A 17,699-nucleotide genomic window follows, 5' to 3' on the forward strand; every position below is an offset into this window, starting at 1 on the left:
AAAATAATAATTACCATAATTTTAAATTCACAGATTATTGTATGTGTATGTATATATATATATATGTATGTATATGTATGTATATGTATATGTGTATATATGTATGTATATGTGTATATATATGTATGTATATGTATGTATATGTATATGTGTATATATGTATGTATATGTGTATATATATGTATATATATGTATGTATATATATGTATGTATATGTATATATATATGTATGTATATATATATATACTATATACTACTATACTACTATATATATACTACCCACCATTGCGACCTGTACGCTCTCGTTGGCTGGCCCTCGCTTCATACTCGTCGCCAAACCCACTGGCTCCATGTCATCTACAAGACCCTGCTAGGTAAAGTCCCCCCTTATCTCAGCTCGCTGGTCACCATAGCATCTCCCACCTGTAGCACACGCTCCAGCAGGTATATCTCTCTAGTCACCCCCAAGACCAATTCTTTCTTTGGCCGCCTCTCCTTCCAGTTCTCTGCTGCCAATGACTGGAACGAACTACAAAAATCTCTGAAACTGGAAACACCTATCTCCCTCACTAGCTTTAAGCACCAACTGTCAGAGCAGCTCACAGATTACTGCACCTGTACATAGCCCACCTATAATTTAGCCCAAACAACTACCTCTTTCCCAACTGTATTTAATTTTTATTTATTTATTTTGCTCCTTTGCACCCCATTATTTTTTTTATTTCTACTTTGCACATTCTTCCATTGCAAAACTACCATTCCAGTATTTTACTTGCTATATTGTATTTACTTTGCCATCATGGCCTTTTTTTGCCTTTACCTCCCTTCTCACCTCATTTGCTCACATTGTATATAGACTTGTTTATACTGCATTATTGACTGTATGTTTGTTTTTACTCCATGTGTAACTCTGTGTCGTTTTATCTGTCGAACTGCTTTGCTTTATCTTGGCCAGGTCGCAATTGTAAATGAGAACTTGTTCTCAACTTGCCTACCTGGTTAAATAAAGGTAAAATAAAATAAAAATAAAAAAAATAAATAAAAAATATGTATATATGTATGTATATGTATATGTATATGTATATATATATGTATGTGTATATATATGTATGTGTATATATATGTATATGTATGTGTATATATATGTATATATATGTGTATATATATATATATGTATATATATGTATATATATATGTATGTGTATATATATGTATATATATATGTATGTGTATATATATGTATGTATGTGTATATGTATGTATATATGTATATATGTATGTATGTATGTATATGTGTATGTATGTATGTATGTATGTATATTTTAAAGATAATTAGAAAAATACAACGTATCAAGTCAATTTATTTATTTGGTTTATTTTAATTTTAATAAGAGATGAAAATATATTGAATTGAAGGTTATTTGCTGATGTAAAAATCTAAATGTACAATTTTTAAGGTTGTCATTAGATTTGCGGTGGGGTTGCGGGATTGTTTTTGCCCCAAAAAATGTGGTACTCATAATTTCGAGGGAAAATTAGAAGTTTGACTACCACTGATCTAGCAGTAGCATGTGAAGAGGGATTATTATGTCATAGTAATGGAGGACGAACACATACTGTACCAGTCAAGTTTGGACACCTACTCATTCCAGGGCTTTTTCATTTTTACTATTTTCCACATCGGAGAATAATAGTGAAGACATCAAAACTGAAGTAACACATATATGGAATCATGTAGGAACCAAAAAAAAAGTCTTAAGCAAATCAAAATATATTTGAGATTCTTCAAAGTAGCCACCCTTTGCCTGGATGACAGATTTGCACACTCTTGGCATTCTCTCAACCAGCTTTGTGAGGTAGTCACCTGGAATGCATTTCAATTAACAGGTGTGCCTTGTTTAAAAGTTAATTTGTGGAATTTTTTCCATTAATGTGTTTGAGCTAATCAGTTGTGTTGTGACAAGGTAGGGCAATCTTCTGTATACCATCCCTATTTGGTAAAAGACTGTTGTGTCTTTGGCTATGCCGGATTAAGTGATATAACATGCTATTCTATAAAATAATTTCTCTGTAATTAATATTACCTGATTAAGCTATTCAGGTAAATGTAATTAACTAGAAAGTCGGGGCACCACAAAATAATGTTTAGAGCTGTTACCTTCCGAATAAACTCTTAAAGACCTAGTAATCTTTTACATCAGTAGCAGTCAATATTTAATTGTCAATTTATTCAGTCTCATCTGAAAGTTGTACATTCTTGGTTATCTTCATGAACCCTGGCTAACAAGTTGAATTATTTATTTATTTACTAAATACCTAAATAATCACACAGAATTACATCTACACAGAATGGATCATAATTTGTACTAAATATATGTCATAAAGGAAAACGTCCCTAGCGGACGGAACAGATATGACGGCTGGTTACACAAACGCGGCAGGGTTTTGAATGAAAGAGCGGGAAGACTGAGGATCAAAAACATTTTGCCTCTATCGGGCCATAGGCAGCTATGCTATCGTAAATACAGTATCTTATGCATTCTAAATAACCAGCCATTTGAAGAAGGAAAATGCAATAAATATTTACTCTGAGCTGAGCTTCGGTAGATTGGTCGTAGATAGAAGGCCGGGTTGTCCAGCATGGATTTCTTGTCCTCTGAAGAATGTCTAATGGTGAACTGGAGGGTGGTAGAATGGATCCTCTGTCCGACCTCTCCTAGCCCACGTTTACAGCGGCTAACTCAACGGCTAGGAGGTATCACTTCTGGAGTGAGTAAGAGTTCAAAGTTCATACCAAGTTGCCATACTTTTAAGCTCGTGCTATATTCTGGCTGGTATAGTCGAAATTCATCCTTTCGGCATATCGATCATCACCTTCGCATTGAACACGATGCTAATTTCGTTAGGTTATTATCTGAGCCCTTTTAACATGGGACCGTCATCCTCGGAACAGGAAGTTGAATTTTCATCAACGGGTTTATATAGTGGTGAAAGAAAGGCGTGTTTCATAGTTTACAACCCATGTCTGTTCACTTGGGCGGGGCCTCTGAGTGAGCAGAGTTTACAACCAGTGTCTGTTCACTTGGGCGGGGCCTCTGAGTGAGCAGAGTTTACAACCAGTGTCTGTTCACTTGGGCGGGGCCTCTGAGTGAGCAGCGTTTCTCTGACAAACCATTCTCTCATTTAAGAAGCTAAAATTACATTTAATCTTTTCACAAATAGATTCATATTTAAACATTTAGATTGCACAACAATTCCATGTGAATCTGATAACTAGAATGTATAGATTTTCCAAGATACAGTTTGTCGTCCTACCATCAGTAATCATGTCTCAGACGCCAACTGATCGGACATCATATTCAAGTACCAACGCATATTTTCAACTGGTTGGATTACCGAAATATGGTTCCGTTTCCCACCTTTTGATGTTACCAGAATCTCTATGTTAGCAAAGGGCTTTTCAAGAGTCAACTCTATAGAGTAGAGAGTGCGAAACGGGGGGGGGGGGTATTTATGTGGGTCAAAAACCTCCCCAAACAGGCCAAAGGCATGACAAAGACCAAGTCCATATTATGGCAAGAACAGCTCAATAAGCAAAGGGAAATGATAGTCCATCATTACGTTAAGACATGAAGGTCAGTCAATCAGGAAAATGTCAACATTTCTTCAAGTGCAGTCGCAAAAACCATTAAGCGTTATGATCAAATGGGCTCTCATGAGGATCACCACAGGAAAGGAAGACCCAGAGTTACCCTGGCTGTAGAGGATATGTTCATTACAGTTACCAGCCTCAGAAATCAGCAATTAACCGCACCGCAGATTGCACCTCAGAGTTCAAGTATCAGACACATCTCAACATCAACTGTTCAGAGGAGACTGCGTGAATCAGGCATTCGTGGTCAAATTACTGCAAAGAAATCACTACTAAAGGACACCAATAAGAAGAGGAGACTCGTTTGGGCCAAGAAACACGAGCAATGGACATTAGACCAGTGGAAAGTTGATATTTTTGGTTCCAACCGGCGGTGGCTCACACAGGTGGTGTGGGGGTGTTTTGCTGGTGACACTCGAGGCACACTTAACCAGCAAGGCTACCACAGCATTCTGCAGCGATACACCATCCCATCTGGTTTGGCTTAGTGGGACTATCATTTGTTTTTCCACAGGACAATGACCCAAAACACACCGCCAGGCTGTGTAAGGGCTATTTGACTATGAAGGAGAGTGATGGAGTGCTGCATAAAATGACCTGGTCTCCACAATCAACTGACCTCAACCCAATTGATATGGTTTGGGATGAGTTGGACCACAGAGTGAAGGAAAAGCAGCTAACAAGTGCTCAGCATATGTGGTAACTCCTTCAAGACTGTTGGAAAAGCATTCCAGGTGAAGCTGGTTGAGAGAATGCCAAGAATGTGCAGAGATCTCAAGGCAAAGGGTGGCTACTTTGAAAAATCAAATGTTGATTTAACACTTTTTGGGGGGGTTACTACATGGTTCCATATGTGTTATTTCATAGTTTGGATGTCTTCACTATTATTCTACAATGTAGAAAATAGTAAAAATGGAGAACCTTGAATGAGTAGGTGTCCAAACATTTGACTGGTACTGTGTGTGTGTGTGTGTGTGTGTGTGTGTGTACACACACAGTGCTTTCAGAAAGTATTCAAACCTCTTGACCTTTTCCACATTTTGTTACGTTAAAGCCTTTTTGGCTTTCTACAATACCCCATAATACCCCATAATGTCAAAGCAAAAAACAACAGCCTATCACCAAACAATTGACGAGTCGACTAATTTGGGTCAGCCCTAACTCCAAACGACACCTCATCTTACCAGCAAAGGGTTTAGCAGCGTGAGAAGACTGCGATTGCCCCATGTATACAGAGAAATGCTATGGGAGTTGATATTTCACTGAAGTAGCCATCTTGTATTGATGTTATCCATGTTGTGTTTGTGTCCTGGCTCTGTTGTTTAACCAGATGCTTAGGTTGTGGTTGGTTCTGTGTTTAGGGAGCTAGCCGAGGGTGATTGAAGTGCGTGTGTGTGTGTGTGCCTGCGTGACTCCAACATGTCCCCTGTGTTTTCAGACGTTGGATACTACAGCAGGTGTTACGGGAGTGCTCTTCCCCCGGGCCGGACAGGAAGGAGCAGGGGGACGGTGATCGGCATGACGCAGCAGAGAAGACACGTCTGAGTGAGCACCTCCACAGGGTCCTACACGAAGAGATGAAGGTGTGTGCCGACGCCGCCGGCCGTTACCCTAGCAACTACAATGCCTGGTCGCATCGTATCTGGGTTCTGCAGAACATGGCCCCGGGCAACCTCAAGGTAGGACGAGATGGGCTCGACATATGTCTCTCTCTCCCTTGTCTCTTTCTCTATCTTCATCTCCCTCAGCCTCTTAGGCTATATTTATGTTAATTCTACACGGTCTCTGTTAAAACAACTGCTCTTTCAACGTAACCTCTCTGGGTTCTAGCAAGGCAGGCAGCTTGCAGGTCTTATACTGCCAGGAAGGTAAGGAATCCTGACCGACCGGCCGCTCTGTGTGTCAGTCAGTAGGGTCTATAGTGTATCACCAACAAGGACAGTGTGTCTCCAGCCTCTCTGCCTCACGTCTCATCTCTCTCTGGCCTGTCGCTGTGTGACCATGACGATAGGACCTTTCTGGTCCACTGATCTGATCTGGGAACAGCCAACCCCTCTGGACTGAGCCCTAGGGATTTAAAGGTGTATGGAGAGTGTTTTGTTGTGCCTCAGTGAACACATGGCTTGTTTTTAAGCCGCAGTGGCATTCCCAGGATATGGAGTGATGCAATGGTAGGGCCAGGGATATGGAGCGATGGTAGGGCCAGGGATATGGAACTGCAATAGGCACTTCCTGTTATTGGTAAGATGCCCTGCTCTCTGATCAGCCATTGGTGTTTGGGTTATGTGATGGCTGATGACATTTGATTGGTCGAATGTCTCTACATTGTCTAAAAGGTTCGAACAGTCATTCTGATTCCCATGTAAAATAGCCTTTTGAGTGGCTAAAATATCTACAATAATATTCTGTGGGTTAGAAATTCTCAATCAACCAAATATTTTTTATCTTTGTAAACAAATAGGGTAGATGTTTAATTATTTTTGCTGACACCCTACAGTACAATGTTGGCACCAATCTATATAAAGCACACGTAGGGCTCCCTAAATTTTATCAGCATATCGATTGCGCAACCAGGGGTGGAAAGACCCTGGATCATTGTTACTCTAACTTCCGCGACGCATATAAGGCCCTGCCCCGCCCCCCTTTCGGAAAAGCTGACCACGACTCCATTTTGTTGATCCCTGCCTACAGACAGAAACTAAAACAAGAAGCTCCCACGCTGAGGTCTGTCCAACGCTGGTCCGACCAAGCTGACTCCACACTCCAAGACTGCTTCCATCACGTGGACTGGGAGATGTTTCGTATTGCGTCAGCCAACAACATTGACGAATACGCTGATTCGGTGTGCGAGTTCATTAGAACGTGCGTTGAAGATGTCGTTCCCATAGCAACGATTAAAACATTCCCCAACCAGAAACCGTGGATTGATGGCAGCATTCGTGTGGAACTGAAGGCGCGAACCACTGCTTTTAATCAGGGCAAGGTGTCTGGTAACATGACTGAATATAAACAGTGCAGCTATTCCCTCCGCAAGGCTATCAAACAAGCTAAGCGCCAGTACAGAGACAAAGTAGAATCTCAATTCAACGGCTCAGACACCAGAGGCATGTGGCAGGGTCTACAGTCAATCACGGACTACAGGAAGAAACCCAGCCCAGTCACGGACCAGGATGTCTTGCTCCCAGGCAGACTAAACAACTTTTTTGCCCGCTTTGAGGACAATACAGTGCCACTGACACGGCCTGCAACGAAAACATGCGGACTCTCCTTCACTGCAGCCGAAGTGACTAAGACATTTAAACGTGTTAACCCTCGCAAGGCTGCAGGCCCAGACGGCATCCCCAGCCGCGCCCTCAGAGCATGCGCAGACCAGCTGGCCGGTGTGTTTACGGACATATTCAACCAATCCCTATACCAGTCTGCTGTTCCCACATGCTTCAAGAGGGCCACCATTGTTCCTGTTCCCAAGAAAGCTAAGGTAACTGAGCTAAACGACTACCGCCCCGTAGCACTCACATCCGTCATCATGAAGTGCTTTGAGAGACTAGTCAAGGACCATATCACCTCCACCCTACCTGACACCCTTGACCCACTCCAATTTGCTTACCGCCCAAATAGGTCCACAGACGATGCAATCTCAACCACACTGCACACTGCCCTAACCCATCTGGACAAGAGGAATACCTATGTGAGAATGCTGTTCATCGACTACAGCTCGGCATTCAACACCATAGTACCCTCCAAGCTCGTCATCAAGCTCGAGACCCTGGGTCTCGACCCCGCCCTGTGCAACTGGGTACTGGACTTCCTGACGGGCCGCCCCCAGGTGGTGAGGGTAGGCAACAACATCTCCTCCCCGCTGATCCTCAACACTGGGGCCCCACAAGGGTGCGTTCTGAGCCCTCTCCTGTACTCCCTGTTCACCCACGACTGCGTGGCCACGCACGCCTCCAACTCAATCATCAAGTTTGCGGACGACACAACAGTGGTAGGCTTGATTACCAACAACGACGAGACGGCCTACAGGGAGGAGGTGAGGGCCCTCGGAGTGTGGTGTCAGGAAAATAACCTCACACTCAACGTCAACAAAACTAAGGAGATGATTGTGGACTTCAGGAAACAGCAGAGGGAACACCCCCCCCATCCACATCGATGGAACAGTAGTGGAGAGGGTAGCAAGTTTTAAGTTCCTCGGCATACACATCACAGACAAACTGAATTGGTCCACTCACACAGACAGCATCGTGAGGAAGGCGCAGCAGCGCCTCTTCAACCTCAGGAAGAGGTCGCTTGTCACCAAAAGCACTCACAAACTTCTACAGATGCACAATCGAGAGCATCCTGGCGGGCTGTATCACCGCCTGGTATGGCAACTGCACCGCCCTCAACCGTAAGGCTCTCCAGAGGGTAGTGAGGTCTGCACAACGCATCACCGGGGGCAAACTACCTGCCCTCCAGGACACCTACACCACCCGATGTTACAGGAAGGCCATAAAGATCATCAAGGACATCAACCACCCGAGCCACTGCCTGTTCACCCCGCTATCATCCAGAAGGCGAGGTCAGTACAGGTGCATCAAAGCTGGGACCGAGAGACTGAAAAACAGCTTCTATCTCAAGGCCATCAGACTGTTAAACAGCCACCACTAACATTGAGTGGCTACTGCCAACACACTGTCAATGCCACTGACTCTACTCCAGCCACTTTAATCATGGGAATTGATGGGAAATGATGTAAATATATCACTAGCCACTTTAAACAATGCTACCTTATATAATGTTACTTACCCTACATTATTCATCTCATATGCATACGTAGATACTGTACTCTATATCATCGACTGCATCCTTATGTAATACATGTATCACTAGCCATGTACATATTATGTACATATTCTTTATCCCCTTACACTGTGTATAAGACAGTAGTTTTTTTTGGAATTGTTAGTTAGATTACTTGTTCGTTATTACTGCATTGTCGGAACTAGAAGCACAAGCATTTCGCTACACTCGCATTAACATCTGCTAACCATGTGTATGTGACAAATACATTTGATTTGATTTGATTAGTGACCATATTACTGCTTCACTGGCAGTCATTCAAAAATAAAAGTCATATTTTACCTTGATTTAACCAGGTAGGCTAGTTGAGAACACCTTTATTTAACCAGGTAGGCTAGTTGAGAACACCTTTATTTAACCAGGTAGGCTAGTTGAGGACAAGTTCTCATTTACAACTGCGACCTGAACAAGATAAAGCAAAGCAGTGAGCCACATGAAATAAACAAACGCAATAGCACAATAGAGAATGTTACATAGTGTTTGCGAATGAAGTAAGATTAGGGAGGTAAGGCAATAAATAGGCCATAGTGACGAAATAATTACAATTTAGCAATTAAACACTGGAGTGATAGATGTGCAGAAGATGAATGTGCAAGTAGAGATACTTGGGTGCAAAAATATTATAATATGGGGATGAGGTAGTTGGGTGGGCGTTTTACAGATGGGCTATGTACAGGTCCAATGATCTGTAAGCTGATGCTTAAAGTTAGAGAGGGAAATATGAGTCTCCAGCTTCCGTGATTTTTCCAGTTCGTTCCAGTCATTGGCAGCAGAGAACTGGAAGGAGAGGCGGCTAAAGTAGGAATTGGCTTTGGGGGTAACCAGTGAAATATACCTGCTGGAGCGCGTGCTACGGTTGGGTGCTGCTATGGTGACCAGTGAGCTGAGATAAGGCATGGCTTTACCTAGCGAAGACTTATAGATGACCTAGTATATGGTGCTTTGGTGAAAAAATGGATGGCAGTGTGATAGACTGCATCCAATTTGCTGAGTAGGGTATTGTAGGCTATTTTGTAAACTACATTGCCGAAGTCAAGGATCGGTAGGATAGTCAGTTTTACGAGGGTATGTTTGGCACCATGAGTGAAGGATGCTTTGTTGCAAAATAGGAAGCCGATTCTAGATTTACTTTTGGATTGGAGATGCTTAATGTGAGTCTGGAAGGAGAGTTTACAGTCCAACCAGACACCTAGGTATTTGTAATAGTCCACATATTCTAAGTCAGAACCGTCCAGATTAGTGATGCTTGACGGGCGGACAGGTGCGGCCAGCGATCGGTTGAAGAGCATGCATTTAGTTTTACTTGCATTTAAGAGCAGTTGGAGGCCATGGAAGGAGAGTTGTATGGCATTGAAGCTCGTCTGGAGGTTTGTTAACACAGTGTCCAAAGAAGGGCCAGAGGTATACAGAATGGTGTTGTGTGCGTAGAGGTGGATCAGAGACTCACCACCAGCAAGAGCCATATCATTGATGTATACAGAGAAGAGAGTCAGCCCAAGAATTGAAACCAGTGGCACCCCCATAGACTGCAAGAGGTCCGGACAACAGGCCCTCCGATTTGACACACTGAGCTCTATCTGAGAAGTAGTTGGTGAACCAGGCGAGGCAGTCATTTGAGAAACCAAGGCTTTTGAGTCTGACGACGAGAATGCCTTGGCCAGGTCAATGAATACGGCTGCACAGTACTGTCTTTTATCGATGGCTGTTATATCGTTTAGGACCTTGAGCGTGGCTTAGGTGCACCCATGACCAGCTCTGAAAGCAGATTGCATAGCGGAGAAGGTGCGGTGGGATTCGAAATGGTCGGTGATCTGTTTTACTTGGCTTTCGATGACCTTAGAAAGGCAGGGTTGGATAGATATAGGTCTGTGGTCATGACCACAGTAAATATTCCACGATAATCTCCTTTTATGCACTCTGAACATGCTTTGGTAGTACCCAACTTGCTAATGACCATCAGGTCCTGACGGCCTGGTACTCAAGGCTCTATTGTCCCTCTAACCACTCTGACATCAATGCAAATGCATTGGAAAACCACATCAAACACCAAGTCGCTATTCGAGTGCACACGGCTGACATGTATTTTTCCCCTGCCTCTGATCCTGTCTATTTGATCACAGGCCATACTAAATCAAAACTAATTTTACATATTAGTAAAGACAAGATTACGGTGAGAATAGTCTGATGGGTGAAAATGTGATCACTTGATGAGAGAACAGCTGTGCAGCCTGAGGCGAGGAACAGAGAGCAAGCTTTCTTTTTCTTTTTTTTCCCGCAACCTTCTAAGATCATCAATATAGTCGCATCATGCAGCCCATATATGCGTAGATTTCTAAGACATTCTAAGGTTTGTATCATTCACAACTTAAGTAGCCAAATAACTCTAAATATAGCATATAGGACCTGTTTCTAATGATCACTTTAATGCTCAACATAGCCACTTCAGGCACTGCATCGCAGTGCTAGCTGTGCCACCAGAGATTCTGGATTCGAGCCCAGGCTCTGTCGCAGCCGGCCGCGACCGGGAAGCCCGTGGGGCGGCGCACAATTTGGCCCAGCGTCGTGAGGGTTTGGCCGGCAGGGATATCCTTGTCTCATCGTGCACAAGCGACTCCTGTGGCGGGCCGGGCGCAGTGCATGCTGGCCAGGTCGCCAGGTGTACGGTGTTTCCTCTGACACATTGGTGCAGCTGGCTTCCGGGTTGGATCTGCATTGTGTCAAGAAGCAGTGCGTCTTGGTTGTGTTGTGTTTCGGAGGACGCATGACTCTCGACCTTCGCCTCTCCCGAGTCCGTACAGGAGTTGCAGCGATGATACAAGACTAACTACTACCAATTGGATACCACGAAATTGGGGAGAATAATTTTAAAAATATTTTACAAAAATACAGCCACATCATATATATAACTCGCTCCAGAATGGGGAAAAAATATCCTTTCTATTTTATTTATAATATTCTGTTCTTCTGAAGTGCATTTTCTTCATATCATAATGTTTCTGCCTAAAATAATGGATTTATTGTAACGGTGGATATCATATAGAATTTTATGTGTATTTTCCAAGGCACGCAAATGCTAAACATGTTTATGTTAAATAACGGTCAGTTACTGTGAAACCGGCAGTTATTTGCATTACAATAACTGGCTGACATAATGTAACGCCACAGCCCAGGCCCATGTCCGATGTTGGTTACAAAGCGGTATTTAAACTAGGTAATAGAATATCATGTTACCATTGGTGTATTAAAATGAGAGTTAAGGGGGGGAAGATGTGTGTGTGTGTAACTATATGATCAACTTTATCAGTTTAGAACCAACATACATTTTTTATAATTTTGTCATCATACTTTGATCTGGTTTCATCCAAATATCGTCAAACGTAATCTTTAATTTCCTTCTCTTCTCTGTGAATTTGCTATTGTATTCTGCTCCAGAATAATGCTGTGCCCTTCGCTTGTAAAAAAAACTCCCATGTGAATGAAACTGGTGAATGAAATCACCCATGATGATGAACATACCATGTGATTAATGGTTATGCATATATATATATTTTTTTTTTTAACCTTTATTTTACTAGGCAAGTCAGTTAAGAACAAATTCTTATTTTCAATGACGGAACAGTGGGTTAACTGCCTGTTCAAGGGCAGAACGACAGATTTTGTACCTTTTGTCAGCTCGGGGATTTGAACTTGTAACCTTTCGGTTACTAGTCCAATGCTCTAACCACTAGGCTACACTGGTTAGCGCTGTAAGACCTGTCTCCTCCTTCCAGGTCCTCCATGATGAGCTCTCCTCTATGCGTCAGTGGGTCTCCATGCACGTGTCGGACCACAGTGGCTTCCACTACCGCCAGTTCCTGCTCAAGGCCCTGGTCAGGGAGCTCAGCCAGTCCCTGTCCTCCTCCTCTTCTCCCCAGCACTACCATCCTCAGCCCAGCTCTAACCCTAGCCACAGCCCCCACAAAGCCAACCCCCACCACCAGGCCAACGGAGAGGCCACAGCAGCAGGCCCCTGCCCCTCTCCCCCCTCCCCAGAGGACCTGGCCTTGGTGCCGGCATTGCCCCAGCTCTTCCACCAGGAGGTGGAACTATGTACTGACCTCATCAAGTCCTTCCCGGGACACGAGACACTCTGGTGTCACAGGTACGAGCCTACAGGACAATATTACCACAGACCAAAAGGGAAACCCAGACATGTCACGGGGCATAAATCTGAAGCATGCGTTTAGAACTTCCACTCACCACCAAATATGGTCATGAGAGGAAGTCCAGTGGCGGGAAGTGGGATAAAATGGAGCTAGATAAAACCTGTCCGACATTCTGCAAATTGTCATCAATGAAACATTTGATATCAATACCATTTTCTGTTCCCAAAACTATAATCTGTTACAAACAGTGCACTTTGGAAAATGCCCCTTTTTACAAGTTTGAAGGAATTGCATTGTTTAGAAGGAGTGCGAGGGTGAATTGAGTTATTTCCCCACACACACTTCAGAGTAGACTTTGCCTAATGGAAATGTGCAAATGCTAAAACAGGCCAATTGGATCTCACTCGCTCGTGATTGGCTGTGCCCGTCTCCTTTCTTGGTCTATGATCTATGCTTAATTTCTATCCATTGGAAACGACACCAATACGACACCAATCTTGGGTTAGTTATTAGTGTCTTTTAGATATTACTGTCACTCAACCTGGGACTACAATGTTAGCCAATCACAGAACACATTTTATATTGACATGCTCTGGCGTCACAGGTAAGAGCATACAGGAACTCCATGTCTCTTTATCTAGGGTGTGGCCTAACTCCAGCCATAGCCTTAGTCATAGATACTGTACAGAGTTTGTCTCTCTACCTTCCATATTGTTGGCAAATGCTTTATTACGACAATCATGTTTATTTAAGCAATAAGGTGCGAGGGGGTATGGTATATGGCCAATATACCACAGGTAAGGGCTGTTCTTAGGCAGGACGCAACGCGGAGTGCCTGGATACAGCCCTGAGCCGTGGTATATTGGCCATATACCACAAGCTCCAGAGGTGCCCTATTGCTATTATAAAACTGGTTACCAACCTAATTAGAGCAGTTAAAAGTAAATGTTTTGTCATACCCGTGGTATACGGTCTGATATACCACGGCTGTCAGCCAATCAGCATTCAGGGCTTGAACCACCCAGTTTATAATCTGTTAGACCATGACAATGTTCTCAGGAGTAGATGTGTTGGGGGTTATCATGACATTGATGTTGTTTTGCTGTGGAACATTCTTCCTTCTAGAGGGGGAAAACAAAGGGAGAGAGCAAGGGAGAGGAGGGAGGGAGGGAGGGAGGGAGAGGAGGGAGGGAGGGAGGGAGATGTTTTGCCCCGAGGCTAAAGACCAGCTGCACAGTCAAGTGTTTATCCTGACCAGCTTTTTTCTGATAGGGAGAAGTGAGTGGTGCCATGGCAACAGTGTTCACATCCTTGTTGAATGTGTGAGACACGTATAGATAGATATATCTTAGGTTTTAAAGATGATTGTCGAAAAGTAGATTAGTTTTTTTTTTTTTTTACGTCACAACAGTTGTGCTCTTCCTCAAATACCTTATAAGGATATTATTTTTTAGCCTACATAGTTTTGTATCTTTTCCCCCTTTAAAAACATCAAGTGCTTATTTATTTTTTTAGCTTCTCATTCCGTACAGATAAATAAATAATAAAGCACCCTAAAGGCTTTGCAGTGTAGCGTACTCGTTCACATTGACATGATTCCAGTCTAATGCTCATGCAGTATTTCATAACAACTATCTTCTCAAGGCGACACGTCTTCTACCTCTGGCACCACTGGAGGAGGGACCACCACTACGGCCAGGGCTTCGGCAGCGAGTCTCCCCAACCGAACCACACCGATGCTGGGCTGAGCAGCCACCCTCACACGGCCTGCCCTGGAGGTGTGGGTCTAGACAGGGTGCAGCGCAGGAATGGACAGGCTCAGGAGGGTCAGGATGCCATGGAAGTGGACGGGGTTGGGGTCCCGGACCCCCGTGACACCAAGCGCCTGAAGAGGGGTCCCCCTGGCCCCTGCCCCCCTGCTTTGCCCTCAGAGCACAGCTTCGTAGCCAGTGTCCTGGACAGCTGCCGCTCCCCTGAGCAGGGACGCTTCGCCCTCGCATACAGGAAGTGGTTGGACTCTGTTATTGGTCAGTGAGATATATAGACTAACTCTGTCATTGGTCAGTGAGAGGCTATACTTCCTGTTCCACCGGAGATGGGCAGCGGTTAGAAGTTGCCCACCTGCACAGATCTAGCATCCTCTCACCCTTACACAACCCCTAACCTTAACCATTAGGGCGAGAACTACTAAGAACTGTCCCTAGATCAGCGTCTAGGGCCTGGTCAATTCATCCTATTCTTCAATACTCGTGAAGGGGGCTGGGGGTCTCTGATAGGTCAAGTCATTTGTGGCCCCTCCCAAAAATGCCTGGACTCTGATTCATCCGCAGAGCTTTGTCTGGGAATGGATATCTGAGAAGGGCTATTCTCTGGAATAGTACAGTGTGTCACCTTGGCCTGTTTATCTGTTTGTAGTTCAGGTCTCTCTCTCAATGTTAGGGACTAGAACAACCATTCTGTCAGTCCTTTTAGTTGTTTCACTTATGAGATCTATGTCTCGGTTTCATTCATCGTGTCATTCCTTTTGTTCTCCCACTAACTGTAGAAGAATAGCCTATGTGAAGCTGCCATGGTTATCCATCACTAATCTTGTCATTTTTCTAGTCAGTTCTGCTGACATACTTTGAGATGAGCAGTGCAGCAAATAATGAATTGTCAACATACAAAAACAAGGAAGGAAAAACTAGTCAAGCCATTACTGATGTGTCGCTACGGACAACCGTACAACTATAAAACCTTAAGACAGAGCACAATCATGAACCAACCAAACTCTAAGACCCTATGATCCGTGAACCGTACAAGTTAGCCATCTTGGTGTCATCCTAATAAACCTTATAGTGTGCTCTAAAATATAGAGTATGACTAGATTCTAAAATACAATTTTCACATTCATTTATTCAACATTAACTACCCCCTTTTAGTTCATTTTAAGACTTGTTTGGAACAATATACTCTACTAGTACATCACATTTCCAGAGTGGGCTCTCTGATCATACCTTCAAATTTAGCAATGGTATTATCACCACCAGCACATTGAATGGGAAATGGATTCAAAGGGAACGCCCTCTGCTGGTGACTTGCTGAAGGGCTGGGATTGGTTCATGAACCAATGTCAATTTCTGTGTAAAATGGGTCTTATTATTAAAAGTATCAGAGATCCAACTCTGGAAATGTGACGTTTGAAGAGTATATTGTAATTTTTTTATTGTTGAAAAATCAATAAGGGTAGTTGAGATTAATATTTTTTTATGTTGAATAAATGAATGTGAAAATGTGTATTTCAGAACACGAAGGACTATAACGACACCAAGATGTCTGTATCGTGTACGGTTCACAGATCATAAGGTTCTTACAGGAGGCATGTAGAAGTCTAAAAAAGGGCCTTATTCAATTAAATTTCATCCTGATTTAAAAAAAAAAAAAAAAAAAGGGGTTGTGATACAAATGTTTTAAAAAGGCATGTTAATAACCATACTTCCTCCCAGTGGAGGTCCTATGTGAGACCAATCTGAGATACCCAAAAAAATACATTTCACACTCCTGCTGCTGTGGAATTGCCCTTATAGGTTTGATCTTCATTGTGCTGTGTCCCAAATGGCACCCTATTCCCTTCTTCGTGCACTACTACCCATAGGGCTCTGGTTAAAAGTAGTGCACTATATAGAGAATAGGGTGTCATTTGGAGGCACCCTATTGACTCTCCAGGAGTGGTTGCTGCTTTGTTTCTGTCTGTTCTGTTTCACCCTGTTAGTGGTACTTACTCTTAGTGATCAAATCAAACTTTATCAGTCACATGCGCCGAATACAACAGGTTTAGACCTTACTGTGAAATGCTTACTTTACAAGCCCTTAACCAACAGTGCAGTTCAAGAAAGAGTTAAGAAAATATTTACCAAATAAACTAAAGTAAAAAATACAAGTAACACAAAATAACAGTAACGAGGCTATATACAGGGTACCGAGTCAATGATACCTGGGATTGTATTCACAAAGTGTTATATTACGAGTCCTTATATAGGATCAGTTTGGCCCTTAGATCATAATGGTTTCTATTACATGGTCAGCCCAGCCAGTCAATCAACCTTCGAAAAAAGCGTCTAGACAATATTTCCCCATGCTACTAGCCTAGCATTGGTTTGGGTACAGCGGGGTAATAGCTAAGTCTCGCTGTGTGACTATCTGACTTGTGCAACATGTTGCAGTTTTTTTGTGATCTCCACCATGTCACGCATATATGAACGTGACGAGACTGACAGCTTCTCTGATCCAGGGCAAATTAATTTATCATGACTATTTAAAATTAATATATCCAAAGATATGCCAATATAAACAAAGTTGAAACCAATGAAAGTGCACATAGTTTATCATTTCAGCTGCTTGATGTGACTGTGTTAGCTTTTGTTGGCTAACAAAGGAGAAGTAACGTTAGCCTAGCTATCCCATAAGGAGAAGTAACGTTAGCTTAGCTATCCCATAAGGAGAAGTAACGTTAGCCTAGCTATCCCATAAGGAGAAGTAACGTTAGCCTAGCTATCCCATAAGGAGAAGTAACGTTAGCTTAGCTATCCCATAAGGAGAAGTAACGTTAGCCTAGCTATCCCATAAGGAGAAGTAACGTTAGCCTAGCTATCCCATAAGGAGAAGTAACGTTAGCCTAGCTATCCCATAAGGAGAAGTAACGTTAGCCTAGCTATCCCATAAGGAGAAGTAACGTTAGCCTAGCTATCCCATAAATATCTTATTGACTCGACAATCAGCTGGTTGTTGCCTATTTATAAAATATTTATTAAAATCATTATTTATTGAAGTTCTTGTCTCTTGTCGTCATTGAACCTCTGCTAGCTAGCTACATGCCATTGATTTGTTTAACATAGCAAAGTGGAATGAATAGAATGAACGACTGAGTCAAAGCATAATAGAATTTATGACCAGCCTGTTTGCACTGGCGGACTTACCATTAGGTAGAAGAGGTAACTGCCTCGGGCCTCATCAAGGGGTCTCGTGAGCTGGGCATAAAACAAATGCATTTCTCCACTTGAGGCATATTATGCCATTATTTA

General features: G+C 43.0%; 1 protein-coding gene across 1 annotated transcript in view; it reads left to right on the forward strand.

Annotated features, from left to right (window-relative positions):
- The window catches only part of LOC109896207 (protein prenyltransferase alpha subunit repeat-containing protein 1), a 33,412-nt gene extending 15,966 nt beyond the window's left edge, over window positions 1-17,446 (forward strand). Inside the window, exons 5-7 of the mRNA XM_020490505.2 lie at window positions 5,091-5,331; window positions 12,265-12,635; window positions 14,284-17,446. Of these exons, the coding sequence (XP_020346094.2) occupies window positions 5,091-5,331; window positions 12,265-12,635; window positions 14,284-14,674 (1,003 nt within the window). The 3' untranslated portion in view covers window positions 14,675-17,446. The remainder of the gene's footprint in view (window positions 1-5,090; window positions 5,332-12,264; window positions 12,636-14,283) is intronic.
- The last annotated feature ends 253 nt before the right edge of the window (window positions 17,447-17,699 follow it).

Source organism: Oncorhynchus kisutch, linkage group LG8 (genome assembly GCF_002021735.2).
Source record: "Oncorhynchus kisutch isolate 150728-3 linkage group LG8, Okis_V2, whole genome shotgun sequence".
Classification (NCBI taxonomy): domain Eukaryota; kingdom Metazoa; phylum Chordata; class Actinopteri; order Salmoniformes; family Salmonidae; genus Oncorhynchus; species Oncorhynchus kisutch.